The sequence below is a fragment of the Cydia pomonella genome, chromosome 4 (assembly GCF_033807575.1).
Source record: "Cydia pomonella isolate Wapato2018A chromosome 4, ilCydPomo1, whole genome shotgun sequence".
Lineage (NCBI taxonomy): Eukaryota > Metazoa > Arthropoda > Insecta > Lepidoptera > Tortricidae > Cydia > Cydia pomonella.
The window spans coordinates 5,019,169-5,035,133 of record NC_084706.1 but is presented as its reverse complement, the minus strand read 5'-3'; the positions used below and the strand labels follow the sequence as shown (position 1 = coordinate 5,035,133).

The window sequence follows — 15,965 nt, the reverse complement described above, 5'->3', positions numbered from 1 at the left end:
AGAAGCCTTAAATGAAAAATGTCTGGAGTATTTTTGTGTTGACCATGTTTTACAGTGTTGCCAGGCGTATGAAAATTATCGTACATATGCGATAATTTGGGCTCCGGCACGTTGTACGTTCCAAAGAGCATTATCAAACGCAAACGTACGATAATTTCAGCCCTTGGATGAAGACACCTAAATATGATACGATTATTGTGTTTGAAGCAAAATATGATACTTCTCCATAGAAATAGGGTAAAATTAGTACATTTTGGGTGTTCGGCTCCTTGGTGTAAGTAAAAATATCCTGTAATTTCCTGTAAACTGTTTGAATTTATCACAAAAATTAGATAAAAATTGTCTTTTGTACGATTATATTATTGAAAATTTAACCTCATTTTGGGCCAGTGCCTTTTTGATAGGCGTACGATAATTTTGACACTCAAATACGATAATTCTCCTCCGCTCACCTAGCAACACTAATGTTTCGTGACGTCACTGTCATCATAACTTGACTCACTCACGTCACACGTCATTTCATTAATGACATCAATGTATTGCCTTCATTCCGTTTTATTGGTCTATCCTACGCCATACTTTTTCTTTGCATGTAATTAGAAACCAACAAGAACCTTTTGATATTATTCATTGTTTTTTACATAGTAAGTTCTGAGCATCGTAAAAATGGAAGAGCAAGGAGGCAGTTCTGTTCCCAGAGTAAGTGACAAGAAGTTGGCGCAGACACAGGCTAAAGTTGATGAAGTTGTCGGCATTATGCGTGTCAATGTCGAGAAAGTTTTGGAGAGAGATCAGAAGTTGTCTGAGCTGGATAATCGTGCTGATGCCCTGCAGCATGGAGCAGCGCAGTTCGAACAACAAGCTGGTAAGCTCAAACGGAAGTATTGGTGGCAAAACTTGAAGATGATGTTGATAATTGGTGCTATTGGTGCAGTTCTACTTATCATTATAATAGTATCGCTGACCGGTGGCTCTTCAGGAGGTAACGCTAACAACAATTCCGCGCCAGGGACAGAAGCTCCTGCTGCTGGTTCAGGACGATAATCAACAAGAATGTAAGCCATGAATGATCCAAGGATTAGCTTGAAACTAAAATAGTTCAGTTCGGAACTTGACTGAATGCTGTAAGAACCTATATTCTTTAAATCATTTACCTTTGGGCTTTATAAGAAACGGTAAAAGACTACATATTTGAATGTGCTTAATACCCTATATAATGATTGTTACTTGAAATGTTTAGACAATATATTAATGTTAAAAGTAATGCAGCAGATGCTGTGATTTTTCTAGGTGTTTCTGCATGTAGGTTTAATTTTTATGGAAGAAGCCACAGAAACAACAGTTTTGATGTTTAAAATGAATGTTTTCAATTTAATGATCCATTTTACTATGTCCTCATTGTTACCTAATTATAAACCCATTAACTTAAAAGCTGATGTTGTAAACCAAGAATAAAAACATATTTTTAATAAATAAATAAATAAGGTACTCATGTTGCAACACTACATCTAAAAGACATATTTTGGATGTAAAAAGGTTTCACAAGATTTGTAATTTTAAAAATGTTACATTGAATGTCCAACGTTTGTGTTGTTTTCAAGAAAAAGGTACCACATTTCCTCTTGCCATAAAGATGCTCTGACAAGTTATTTGTATAAAGATACAAGCAAATTTCGTCCTTATGATAAGCGTCAATGTGGTACCTTATTCTTAATAATGTCACATTTTGTACAGATTTATAATAAGTAACTAGTATTAATCAAAGTTATGTATGGCAAACAAATAATTATAATGGGCCAAATAAGGAACTGATATTTTTACTACTAAACATTTTACATGTTTTGCCAAGGAGTATAAAAGTTTAACTAATAATTGACCAACTTATTCATAAAACTTAGCAACATATAACCTTTGTTAAATTTTGTCACATTCTAGTAAACAGAAATGTTTAAAAAAAATATGGATAGGGATGAACAATTATTGGTTTGTTAGATTTTGAAAGACAGTTATTCATAACTGTCTCTCAAAATCTTATGTATCTATATGATAACAAGTCTGGATTTAGCACAATTTGTATAAAATAACTAAAGCACAAAGTGTTTCAAATACTAGGCTGATTCTACATATTCATTACTATTTATTACTGGGATTTACTGTAGTGGGTTGGGATTGGGACCATGAAGATAATAGTTTTTGTATTAAACTTTTTGATATTTACAATGCATTTTGTGATAGAGAGTTATTTTGGGATGGCGCCAACAACATTATTAATAAAATACAGTGCCTAAAACCTGTTGGGTTATTCCATAGATGGATGGTGAGAAGAGGAAATTTAATGTGACCTGGTCTTTTGCCCATAGAGAATCGGTTTTGTATTCCTTTGCTGCTTCTTACCAAATAAATTAACCTGTAATAGTTATTTACGATACAAGTGCAGAAGATAGGAAATTCGCAACAAGTGGTGATATATTAAAACACGACCGAAGGGAGTGTTTTAAATTGGCACAAGTTCCGAATTACCTATTTGCACGTATATCATACGTTTTACAGTACATATGGCTCTTTAAAGTTTCGACATATGCACGAAAAGTGCTCATTCCTGCACGCGTGCGGGAAAGTAGCTCCATATGTATATGTACTGTAAAAATATTTTTACTGAACATAGCAGAGGATCACAAGGTGTATGAAGAAGGAAGTTAATTTAGTTTAAGAGGTATCATTTCCTTTCCTCTTAACATTCAATGCTGATGTTGTATTCCTATTGTAATTCTACCTACTTATAATATTGTCTTTATAACTATTACGATATAATAAATGTATGTATTCTTCAATTTTGAATTTATGTTCTTATTTTGTTCCCAAAAGTATCAACTTGAATAAAGTAGGTATTGATAACATTTGTAAAGTCACTGATTTGATAACATTGTTCTTAGTCATAATATATTGTCGATTGATATTATCAACTTGTTCAATGTTTCAAGTAGATGTCATATGAACTTGAAACATTTAATACTAACTTATAAAGGTTTTACATAAATAATATCAGCCTTTATACATTCCACAATTTTTTTAGGGTTCCGTAGTTAACTAGGAACCCTTATATGTAGTTTCGCCATGTCCGTCCGTCCGCGGTTTTGCTCCCCACTGACATATATAGTATACCTCAATGTTTCCAAGCATGTTTGCTCGCCCTTATAGTTGGTCAAAGGCGCCTAGTCAAAATCATTTATTTCGTGGTAAAACTTACTAACATGGCATGGCTATAGTCAAGAAATTGGGACCAGGGGGCCTACCGCGAAGACGGAAATTCGCAAATTGCGTGGATCTTTCTCTTACTCTAAGACGTAATTAGAGTAACAGAGAAAAATGCCCGCAATTAACTGTGTGGACCTGCCTAATGACGAACTTCGATTTTCGCGGTTATAGCCCAGTTCCGCCGTGACTATCGCCGTGACGGGGTAGCCTAGGGGTTCATGAGGTTAAGAGGGAAGAATAGCTTTTTGAATCTAACGAAATAACGGTAAATTTTGTATGAACTTCCATTTCGGGAGAAAACGGTTTCCACTAACTAAATCTTAACAAATCACTTTGATTTTGATGTCGATCGCTTCAGCATAGTATATTTTAGGTAAGTATATAAGTTCGGTGAAGGAAAACATCGTGAGGAAACCTGCATGCATCTGCGAAGAAATTCAAAGGTGTATGTGAAGTCCCCAATCCGCATTAGGCTAGCGTGGGGACTATAGCCCGAGCCCTCTCGCGCATGAGAGGAGGCCTGTGCCCAGCAGTGGGACGTATTATTATTATATAAGTTTCGCTTTTTTGTTTTTTTTTCGTTTTGCAAAAAAAAAGGAAAACTTATAAACCTAGTTTTTCATTGTTTCAATAACATACTAAAAAAATCATGGAAAATATTTAGAAGTAGAAAAACGTTTTCTCTTTTTATATGGACGATCACGTGGTGAATAGGGTAAGTCTAAGTTACTCTATGGCATGGAGATATAAGTCCGTGCTCTATGGTTTATGTAAGGCGCTAGTGCTGCACGCCGGTGGCAGAACATTGCAGTATTAAAACCCTATTACATCCACACTCGCTAAGACGCCAATTACATCCACACTATATCAAGCGCCTATTATATCCACCCTTCCCGATTTGGATCCGGAATCAGTCCCGATATCAGGCCTGATAATCGTTTTCCGTTTCACGGAATATCAGCACATCGTTAACAATATTTGAAGTGTAAAAATACTTTGTCTTCAAAGACATTGATGCATATTATCCAATTTACAAGTTCATTAAAAATACAGTGTCAACACTTTAATATGACTTATTAAAATTGTAGTGCTGTGATACAAATTAAAGACTTGGCTTAAAGGTCACGTTCCCAGGCCATAAAAAAAAATAGATCGACGTTCGAAGTTTGACAACTTGACAGTATTGACATTGACAGTATGATTATGATTCAACTTCATCTAACTTGTTTTGAGTAGTATTGTATTTTCCAAACTTAAATTAAAATTATTTTAATTTAGCCTTTAGAAGCTTAGTTTTCTGCTATAATTTTAGTTGTTTATAAACAACAAGAGCTGCACAGTATAAAAATGGGTGATCAAAACGGAGCTGCGCATAGAGAAGGCGACAAGTTAGCAGAAACTCAAGCAAAAGTTGATGAAGTGGTCGACATTATGCGGGATAATATCGAAAGCGTTATGAACAGGGACGAAAAGTTATCCGAGCTGGACGATCGCGCTGATGCCCTGCAGAATGGAGCAGCGCAGTTCCAACAGCAGGCTGGTAAACTAAAGAAGAAATACTGGTGGAAAAACATGAAGATGATGATGATCATTGGTGGTATTGCTGCAATTATACTCATTATTATCATAATTTCGCTGACAGCCGGTGGTAATGGCAACTAGGCCCAGTAAGGGCTTTTCTGGTTTTGACAGAATGTAAACCATAATGAATATAAGGGACATCATAAGACATTCGATATTTAGTCTATTATTTGACTAAATTATATAAGCATATATTTTTACTTTGATAAGGAAATCAATAAACTTAAGATGTATGTACTTGATTGGTGCTAAATAAATAATAAAAATTGTAATGCTAATGTTGAATAATAATTGTCATTTCAAATATCCGAGGGAACAAATAATAAGAAACATCAATATATTATATATACCATGTATTAATTGCATGTTTATTGATAATAGTAGTGTTTAGGTAGTGACTTATATCTGTCTGCACTGATTTTCTTTTCCGCAATAATTGTAAGTTTCTGTTTGGCCTAATGTTTGACTGGTAGAGTTTAAATAAATAAATAAAAATATATAATTATTTCTTAGGTGTGTACTCTTGGCCTTTGTTATATACAAGGTCAGCTTGGGCAATTTGCACATGCTTTTATAAATATTGATTATATTTGTTCTAATTATATTTGGAACACTTCATTTAGAGTAGGTAACATCTAGTCTTATAAACACACACAAGCTATTTTATTGAGAATATGATTTTATTCCAAATACATACTCTTAAGATAGAAAAACTGTAGTCATATTTGGCTCTAAGTATATTAGCACTGAGAGAGGTTATTACATCAAATTTCTTATATTTATATTTACCTTAACTGTGGTGTTGGCTTATTTATTTATTTATAATACTTATTTATATACTTAACTCTTCCTGGGGTTTTGTTAACTTCAGGTAAATATGTATGGAAATTCCTATTGCCTGGCTATCACAAACTTTGAGGCGTGGTAGAACATTGAGTTTGCAAGTGACACATATGTTCTTAGGTTATTACTAGTTTTAGAAGCCAGGCAAAGGTGCACATTCGATACAATATTAATTAATTCTATGGTATGCATTTGGAACTGTCATTATTATTTTTACTGTGGTATTTGCCAAGAACTAAAATAAAAATAAAAACATATTTTAAACAGTTGAATATGTAGCATTTCTACATAAGTATATTTTTGATGTGGATTTATTCTTATGGCCACTTGCACATACCTGGGTTAGCCAATTAACTCTTTTTTTTTATAAATAGCTCTGGAATGTGCAAGTGGCTCTTAGTATGTTGTAGAATGAAAGAAAAAAAGTTGGAAATATACAGTCATTGTATGTACTTACTGTACATACTTAGTAGTTATCCTAAAGCCTTTTATATGCCATACAGTAAAATATTAACCGCTAATCACAATTACACTATTAACACTCGCAAAATATATCAAATAAAAAGTACTTACAGGATTTTAATAAATTTTAAAATTGGCTTCTAAATTATTAATAATAAATTGTTAATGATATTTAAGTTTATGGATTAAGCACAATTTGTATTGCCTTTATAGCACAAATGTAATAATTATGTACTATTTTATTGTAAGTAAGCTACTTAATCTTCTACTTCACATATAGTCTATTTTTTCAAGTTTTTATATGTCAATAATTTAAATTGGTATCGATTACATTAATATACCTTGTTAACATTTCTGATAGAGATTATAGTAAGGTCAGATAGGGAACATAGTTTATTTTGCTTGGGCAAGAGAAACCATATGTGGAAAGGCCTTCTGTATAATTGTTTTTAAGTTAATTTCATTTATTTATTAGTTTGTATGTCGTTCCCTTCATGGAACAATGGTGTTCCGGACCTTTGGGAGACGTGCGCGGAGCCGAAGCCAACACGTAAAGGCCGTTTAGACACTTTAATGAAATGTAAGGGGTCCACCGAGCGGATGCTGCCCTTGCCGGAGTCATGGGACGCACGCAGAGACAACACCCGCCAGGGTGTACCCACTATTTGAGAGTTGATGGTATCTAAAATGAATTGTGCTATTGGGTGAAAGCGATTGGCTAAATACTGGGCTTCGGGATAAAAAACTGGACGCCTGCCTAATAAAACGGTATGCAATTTTATTTCCGCCAGACGGTGACTCGCCCCCACAAGATGGGCCCCCACAAAAAGCGACATCTAGGGTGGCTCGAGGGCAACACCGGTGTGAGCGTAGCCAACGTAGCGTAGTCATCTCTTTCTATCACTCTTCCATATTAGTGCGATAGTGACAGTTGCGTTTCGAACGTTAACGATTGGCATGTTGGCTACGCGTCAGGGGTGTTTGGAGGTAAGCCGCTTTCTACCCAGTGGCCGTTAACAGCCACTGTGCCAACTCGCCTTTAATGCATGTTTCACTTCCACCCCTGAAGCACAATTAGTTTTATTTTAAGTTTTATTTTTTAATATCTTTAAGTGTCTGTTTATTTTTCCCTAAAAGTGTTTCTCTTGCCCCACCTAACCTTATTACGATGTTGGGGACAACATGGGACCAACTAATATTACATTATACCTACAGTGCCTAAACTTAGATCATATTATTTTATGCTTACAGACACATTTATATTACTATGAACACCTGCAATTATTTTATAAATGTAATAAATGTCAGTAAGTACATGTATTTTTTTTACTATCATAATGTCCTTAGATTAAAACTCTCAAGTACCTACATGCATTTAGTGCGCTTTGACAAAAATGAGGACTTTTTCACGAATATTTATTTATTCCTTTAATGTTTTTTTTTTAATAATAAAAAAATAAATATTATGGCACAATCTTATACAAATCGATCGTCCCAGTAAGCTAAATAAGGCTTGTGTTGTGGGTACTAGACGACGATATTTATAATAGATAAATCATTGACATATATACATAGAAAACAACCATAACTCATGAACAAATATCGGTGATGTGGTGAACACAAATAACTAAATGCCTTTACCAGGATTTGAACCCGGGACCTCCTGGGGACCTCCTGGTTAGTAGGCAGAGTCACTCCCGCCTGGGCTAGGAGGCCGTTATATGCCTTCCTATGTACCTATTTACACACAGACCACACCAAATGTCCTATGATAGGTACCTACTTAGATTGATTAATTAGGGTTTTCAAATGTAAAGAACGAGGCCCTCGTATACTATACCTACAACCCAGCTGGCCAGCTTCATTGCGCACCATGCGATCGCATTTTCAAAACCAAATTTGGCTTTGCAAGTCATATTAGAGCATTCCATGTTTCCGAATAAAAGCAGTTGAAGGAGTCGCCGTCGTCGGATACGGCGAGGAGGACTATAGTAAAACTACTTAGAACTTGAAAAACATTAGATCATGTGTGACATTCTTGCGATAGTCATATAGTACATATGATATGATTACAGTAGCCTTATAAATATGTAAAGTTGTAGTGGGCGGTCGCCCACGGACCAATACCAATACGAATCGGTTCAACCATACAAGGAACGCTCGAGTCAGGAAACGATTGCACAATCCGCTGGCTCATTGTTAATTATGACACGCGGTTATTTTGCCTATATACGGCGAGCTGCGAGCTACAGCTATGTCAACTGTTCATAAAGTCTAATGAAGTAATATAATGACGCTGAAATAACTTGCATGATTGATTAAATTTGCGAGTGCAGGATCAATTACATCCACACTCGCTAGCGAGTATTTTTCCGTTTGACCAAATATCAGCACATCTTCTAGTACTATATTTGAAATGTAAAAAAGCGGCCAAGTGCGTGTCGGACTCGCCCATGAAGGGTTCCGTACCATTTGTGACGTATTAAAAAAAACTATTTACTAGTTCAAAACGATTTTCGGTGGAAGTTTGCAATGTAATGTACATCATATATATTTTTTGTTTTATTATTCTCTTAGTTTACAAGTTACAGAGGGGGGGGGGGGGGGGGCACACATTTTACCACTTTGGAAGTGTCTCCCGAGCAAACTATTCTAAATAATGATATTATAAACCTCAATATCATTTTTAACGACCTATCCATAGATACCCCACACGTATGGGTTTCGGGGTTTGATGATAAAAAAAATTTGAGTTTCAGTTCTAAGTATGAATAGCCCCAAAAATTTATTGTTTTTTTTTCTATTTTTGTGTGAAAATCTTAATGCGGTTCACAGAATACATCTACTTATATTTCGTCAACCATACAGTCGACCTCTTTTTTGGATATGGGTGACAAAAGATTCGAGACAAAAATCCTTACCTACTTTCTTCTCAATTATCATCCATAGCAGTCAGTTATCTGCTTCAATAGTGTTTGAAACAACAAGTAGCGCGTTTTAATTACGAACGCAGTCATTGCTAATTCACGTTATTAGGTAGATATATCATTGTGAAGGCCCCGGTTGGCTGCCGTCAGCGAGGAGTTAATTTCTAAAAATATCCATCGCCAAGGCAACATGCACTCAACGAAAGTATGATTCATATAAACACGCAATAGGAGGCAAATGGGTTCTGGGTTCTGGAGCGCTGAGAGCTACGACACATAGCGTCAAATGAACTACCTACTCTTCCTGTACGCGTGGTGAACACTAAGTTTCTTTGTAGACTTTCTAGAGCTCGTAAATATTTAAGCATACAGATATGATCCGCTTTATCCAAGCACATTCATCTTCCTTACCTAGTTGTACCTATACCTACTAGAAGAGTGAAGTCGATGTTTCTATACCTATTACAGTGGGTAAATGATAGCAACCTGAATAGCACCAGTTATAAAACGTAAAAGAGGATACTTGATTGTTATTGTCTCGGACATAACTTAGTCACGGTATCGCAATAATGCCCTAGAAATGAGAAGACACCACGCGTATTAGATTTCATCGAAACGTTATAGGCTGTGAATAGAGTGTGTTCCTCGATTTCTCTTACAGCGCAGGGATATACTTTTTTCAAAACGAATAAGGGTCTAAAACATTTTTTGACAAAGTGAATTTTCGGAAATATTCGCTCCGAAAGAAACAAAATATGTGTCCTCCCCCCTGAGTCATGGTTTCAAATATATGAAATAAATCGTGAAAAAAGCTTAATATAATCGACGATCAGTCTGGCCTAGTGGGTATATAGTGACCCTGCCTATGAAGTCGATGGTCCCGGGTTCAAATCCTGGTAAGGGCATTTATTTGTGTGATGAGCACGGATATTTTGTTCCTGAGTCAAAGTGTATGTAAAATTTCGTAAGCAAGACAATATATAACACGGATGGATTAGATGAGAACATAGGTACCTATGTTATGACTGTCAAACATGTGTAAGCAGGCAGTGGGTTCAAATTTTCACAATTTGACAACTAATGTGGCCATACTAGAAGCGCTGGTGGCCTAGCGGTAAGAAAGAACGTGCGACTTTCAATCCAGAGGTCGCAACTCGCAGGTTCTAAGTTCAAACCCCGGTTCGTACCAATGAGTTTTTAGGAACTTATGTACGAAATATCATTGATATTTACCAGTCGCCTTTCGGTGAAGGAAAACATCGTGAGGAAACCGGACTAATCCCAATAAGGCCTAGTTTACCCTCTGGGGTTGGAAGGTCAGATGGCAGTCGCTTTCGTAAAAACTAGTGCCTACGCCAATTCTGCGGATTAGTTGTCAAGCGGACTCCAGGCTCCCATGAGCCGTGGCAAAAATGCCGGGACAACGCGAAGAAGAAGAGTCATGCACAATTTAGCCGATATTTGTTTCCATAGTGAGATTAGAGTTATGCATTTCTAAATGCAAATGCCTAAAGGCGTATTTCTAAAATGTCCTTTAGCTTTATCTGCGATTTCTCTCGTGTCTTGCTTGGTCTCGTAGATGTTTATCCGAACCTTTATTTGGCACAGAGCGTGTGGGCTGTGTGATACCTACATGTTTGCGTTGCGAGTTACGTAGGCTGAACGCGTTTCAAATTCCAAATAAGTAAAGCGTTACGTCACATTCTCGTTGCTCCTAATTAGGAATGGTCGTTAACCCGCACATACTTTATCGACGACATATGCTTTACTTCAAAATTATATTCATATGTTAGCGATCTGGGTCATAATAATTAGGGCTTTGACTGCCCGTGCCAAGCCAAGGAAGACCGTTGAAAGCTAAAAGTAGATAGCGCTCTTCTTGTAGATTCAAACCATCATTGGGACGGTAACTGCTTTCTGATTGTACAGGTAGAGAAGACAATGACCACGGAACATATTAATAAGGTTATTATTGTATTGTATACCGTGGCAGTGATCATTCCCATATCGTTAATCGAAAACCTTACCTTACCTAGTTTTCGGAAAACGGTACCTGTAACATGTTTTCTTAACATTTTCACAGTCAGGTAAGTTAATAAGATACGCTTTCCCGCTTTAGATGCGTTTTTGACGTGGGCCCTTCAGAATATTAAGCTTTTACTACCTATATGTATTAAGTATAAGTATTGTTATACTTAATGGGAGATTCCAGCCCTTTATGTTATGTGTATTATAAGTTAAACCAAATAAACTATTTTGTATTTTTTGTATTTTTGTATTTTTTGTATTAGTATCCCACTTTCTTAGTGGATGTAAAAAGTAGCCTGGTTCCTTATCTAATTCTCATTATAGCAGCATCCTGCTTCTCATGCCGGGATGTGAACGACCTGAGATTATCGCTTACATCAGCATTCAGAACCGTTTCGCGGTTAAACGTTGACACGACATTAACCCTTAAATCACCGGTAAGTGTTTGTAACTTAACTGGCCTTACTTAAATCTAGGTCAGTTAATAGAAAAATTACTAAGTAATGCAAATAATAATATAATAAAAATAATAATAATGTGTTAATTAAATTCTTAACAACTCCGCTAAGAGTTGTGAGTACGTACTTATTTAAAATTATAATAATATAATTACTTTGTGTAAATTAGAATGAGTTTTGTTAATTGCATTTACCATGAGATTAGGTATACAACTCATTATGTTGTTACTCCAGAGATGTAAAAAAAATATATATTTTACCCAATCCCATTATAGCTGCATACCTCCTATGATGGGACAATCTTATACAATGATGCTTACCATGCCGTAATTTTATGTTTTTAGAATACATAAGTAAAATATTGTTAACAAACTTATTAGCTATTTTAAAATTTCACGTTTGTGGCAGCATATGATAGTCAGCAGCATTACTGCAGCAGTATTGCAACGCGACATTACTGCTGGCCGTATTTCTGAGGCAGCAATGCAGTCGGCAGTCATGTCGCGCTGCAATAATGCTGCAGTAATGCTGGTGCAGTCTGAATAGGAACGGTACCTTAATATGTTTAGACGGCGCGCAAACCCGCATGGGAATTTAATTGCGAACTATTGAGGATAGGTACATTGAATTCTGCCGACCGATCAAATACCGCAATGTAATGAATCTCTTATGCGACTTCTAATATATTGAATTGTGGAATTAAATACGTTTATTTTAAATTTATATCGCTGTCCCTATTCTAATTCAAATATTTCAGATCGCTAGGGTCATGTACTCATGTCCCATTACAGGGGACCCATCACTGGTTCCTTTCCATTACCGGGGTTCCATCACTGGAGCTTTGTGGTCCATGACTGGAGATAAAAAGCAGAGTTTTAATTTGTTGATTGTGTGGAAACGAATTGCAGTATCTTTTGTACAATACGCCTGAAACATAAAAGACGGATAGGACATTTAACTTTTAACACGCCAAGGAGTAGAACTTTTACATCTATCAGGGAAATGTCACAAATGCTACAAATTTGCTCTTAAATGTCCCATGACTGGTGCCGTTACCCTATATATATAGGGTAACGGGTAGGGTATCGTCTTTTATATATATATATATATAGCTAGATAATAGTACATTACGATACAAGTGCGAAAAATAGGAAATTCGAAACGAGTGGCGATAAATTAAAACACGACCGAAGGGAGTGTTTTAAATCGACACGAGTTGCGAATTACCTATCCGCACATTTATCATACAATGTTTTACAGTACATATGGCCCTTTAAATGTTCGACATAGTAACGTAATATACTAATTTTGCTACTATACTAGTGCGGGAAGGTAGCACCATATCTACTGTAAAAGGTCTTTTTACAGAAATAAATAAGTACTTACGGTTACGGTGTAAGTTTTTATAAAGAATAACGTGGAACTTAGGGGTTGTTTAGGGTTAAAGTGTTTGGATTAATTCGTTCTTTAGGTCTTAGGTACTAAATGTTAAGAACAAACAGTAAATCAGGGCTCGGAATCGGTTTATTTTTAAATCCCGAAATAGCCCAATATTTTTAATTATTTTATGCTCTTTACGTAGGACTGGATCATGTATTTAGGTAACAACTTCGCATTATTAGATAGTCCCATTAAAAATTTAATAATAAACCAAAGAACGAAAAAGAACGCAATAAAACCGGTATTTTTTGTATGAAGAAAATCCGTAGTCCTTGCAGTAAAGGCACATACGATATCGGATTGAAGTAAAATGTACCTACAAAATATGTGTTTCTCTGTATTTATTTATATAACCATATAGGAAATTTTAATTGCTAAAAAACATTGACGCAAAAATCCCCTGTTTACTTTTCCTGCAACGCTGCACTGCAACAGTATTATTAAGGCTATTATACTTATACGGTCGCAATCCGTATACAGCGGTATTAGATCTGTGGTACCTGTTATAGTATTTTACAAACACTGCGTAGGTACGGTGAAAGGTGCAATTTATAACCTTAAAACGCAAAACCTTGCAAAATTGTACTGAGACGATATCTATCACCGTATCATGCTGTTGGAAAAATACTAGGTACGTAGTTAGTTATTCGGCAGGTATGCAGATTGAGTTAAAGTTTAAAACAAAGAATATCATACTCATGGTTTATAGTACCTGTACCCCTAGTGTAAATATTTTCGACAGCGAAACGTGACGTACGCGTTTGCGTTAAGTGTCATTTTGTATGAGATTTTTGACTTTCCAAAACGTCCCGCTTGGCGCGCTGTTCAAAAACCCATACAAAATGAGCCTTAACGCAAACGCGTACGTCACGTTTCGCTATCGACTAAATTTACACTTGTCTACTTTCAAAATTTAATTATTTTTTAAGGTTGAATGGGTTCAAATTTGGCGTCCATGTTCGCTAGTACGGTCACGTTTGAAAATATAGATATGGACGATAAAGTGTCTAAAAATGTATACACCTTAATATACCTATGGGCAATAAGGTCGTGTATACATATTTTTGAGTTCCTATCGCGACCGTCGAAAATCGAAATCTCTATCGCTTGAATCGAAATTCGACATGAATGAGGGGCCCGCGATTTGTATAGCTGCATTAGATAAACGATAAGAAAGTTAGACGGAATCGTGACTGCGAAGAGATTTATTGATCCCTCTACCCAGGAGGTTCTGGGTGTCTTCACAGTCTTATAGCTAGTTGCTGTAAATGTTATCATAAAAGATCGTGCGTTTTGTCTGCCGTGTGTATTACAAAAGTGCATTTCGTTTTAAGGTTGCACCAAATATTTTTTTTTGTGTTAGGGAATTTTTATATTATTTATACTCAGAATCACAAGCTTTTTCTATTTTTACTAAGAAAAATAGTGTCCCCAAAGTTATTTGTCCGTTCGGTGACGGTTTTCAATACATATTACAATACAAGTAATACAACCTTTTATGACCGTTACAAAACGGACCAAAAATTGTTGGGGACTTTTCTCGTGTTAGGATCGAAAGCGCTCGTGATTCAGAGTGGAAATAATATAAAAATTCTGAAATCTAAAATGTTGTGGGTACAACTTTAAATAGGAATACCCATAAACGATTTCTTGTTTTTTTTTTATCACGAATACCTACCTATAAGAAGGTAATAATGAAAAAAATAAACTTTATTTTTATTTTTCCTGTGATGGCTGGAATAAATATAGAAACGCAGGCGAATTCGGTAGTCCTTTTTGTAATCATAAAAAACAAGGTGTTACTTTCTGTTGGGTTGGATGTGTGTTGGAGGTCGGATCATTTTCTTCCACTGACACCCGAGTTAAGACAGTTTAGATCACACATCATCCTTTAATTAATCGTACCTACTTACTTTTTCTTAGCATTACCATATGGTAAAATAGCTGACAGCAAAATTTTGTACCGACGTGATAACGCGATGAAATGCGTTTCCCATAATAAAGTCGGTACACGAAATTTTGCAGTCAGCTCTTCTACTAATAGCTTAGCTAAACCAAACTGTCTGCAAATTGAGGCGTGTTGAACGTATCACTTCCCAGTGCAATAATGTAAACAACGGATATCATTCCCGCAAAGCTTTTACCGCATTCTACTCCACTCTCTAGCAGCCATTTGTTAATGTCAGCCCACAAACGCAGGAAACATTATAAAATGGAACGCATCCATTGGCACTATTTTTAGAAATGATTCCCGTGCACGAATGTTCACTTTTAAATTCTTCCCTGCGCATGTCAATGGTTAAATTAAGAGAAGATTGCACACGCGGCGTTGAAACAACTTGTAGATTAATTATTAAGTCATTTAAGGTTTCCTTTACATTAGATATTAGATAGCGTAAGTACCTATTGAATAACCAAATTAGCTTATTACACTACACTGGGTCAATAACTAAAAAGACAGTGAACGTATTTAAATGTTATTTCAATAATAAAGTAAAATGACTTAGACTATCTCAAGTTACCAATGATCGCAAGTCAAATGTGGAAGAAAGCAATGAATACCTACATACTTTATATACTTATAGTGACCCAAAATTTCATAGGATGGGAACTTGTCAGTGCCCTGTAATGTCTACAGGATTTTTGACTATCATTAATAGTCAAGCATTGAGCATCTTTATGCCTACTATAATACATAAAATTTGATACTAATAATATGTAGGTAAAATATAAGTATTATGTAGCTAAATAATTATTTGGCAATTTATCAACAAAACCCACATATTGAATCAAGTGCACTTAAAAACAAAAACACGTCTAGCCATTTCAAAGAATGAGTGAGTAAGCCAAGTCTAAATAGGTTGGTTGACGAATACGAGTATCTATCTACCTACCGCACCGCACGCACCACAGGAAGTGACCTTGCCAAATTATGTATATAGTATATAGGTCATTCATAGTACTAGCAGTA

The 15,965-nt window shown here is 35.7% G+C and overlaps 1 protein-coding gene across 1 annotated transcript; it reads left to right on the top strand.

The window, feature by feature from the left end:
* The first annotated feature begins 482 nt into the window (after positions 1-482).
* LOC133516894 (synaptobrevin-1-like) lies at positions 483-2,838 on the top strand. Its single transcript, XM_061849930.1, has one exon. It carries the CDS (start codon positions 667-669, stop codon positions 1,042-1,044), a length of 378 nt encoding a protein of 125 aa, XP_061705914.1. The 5' UTR covers positions 483-666; the 3' UTR covers positions 1,045-2,838.
* The last annotated feature ends 13,127 nt before the right edge of the window (positions 2,839-15,965 follow it).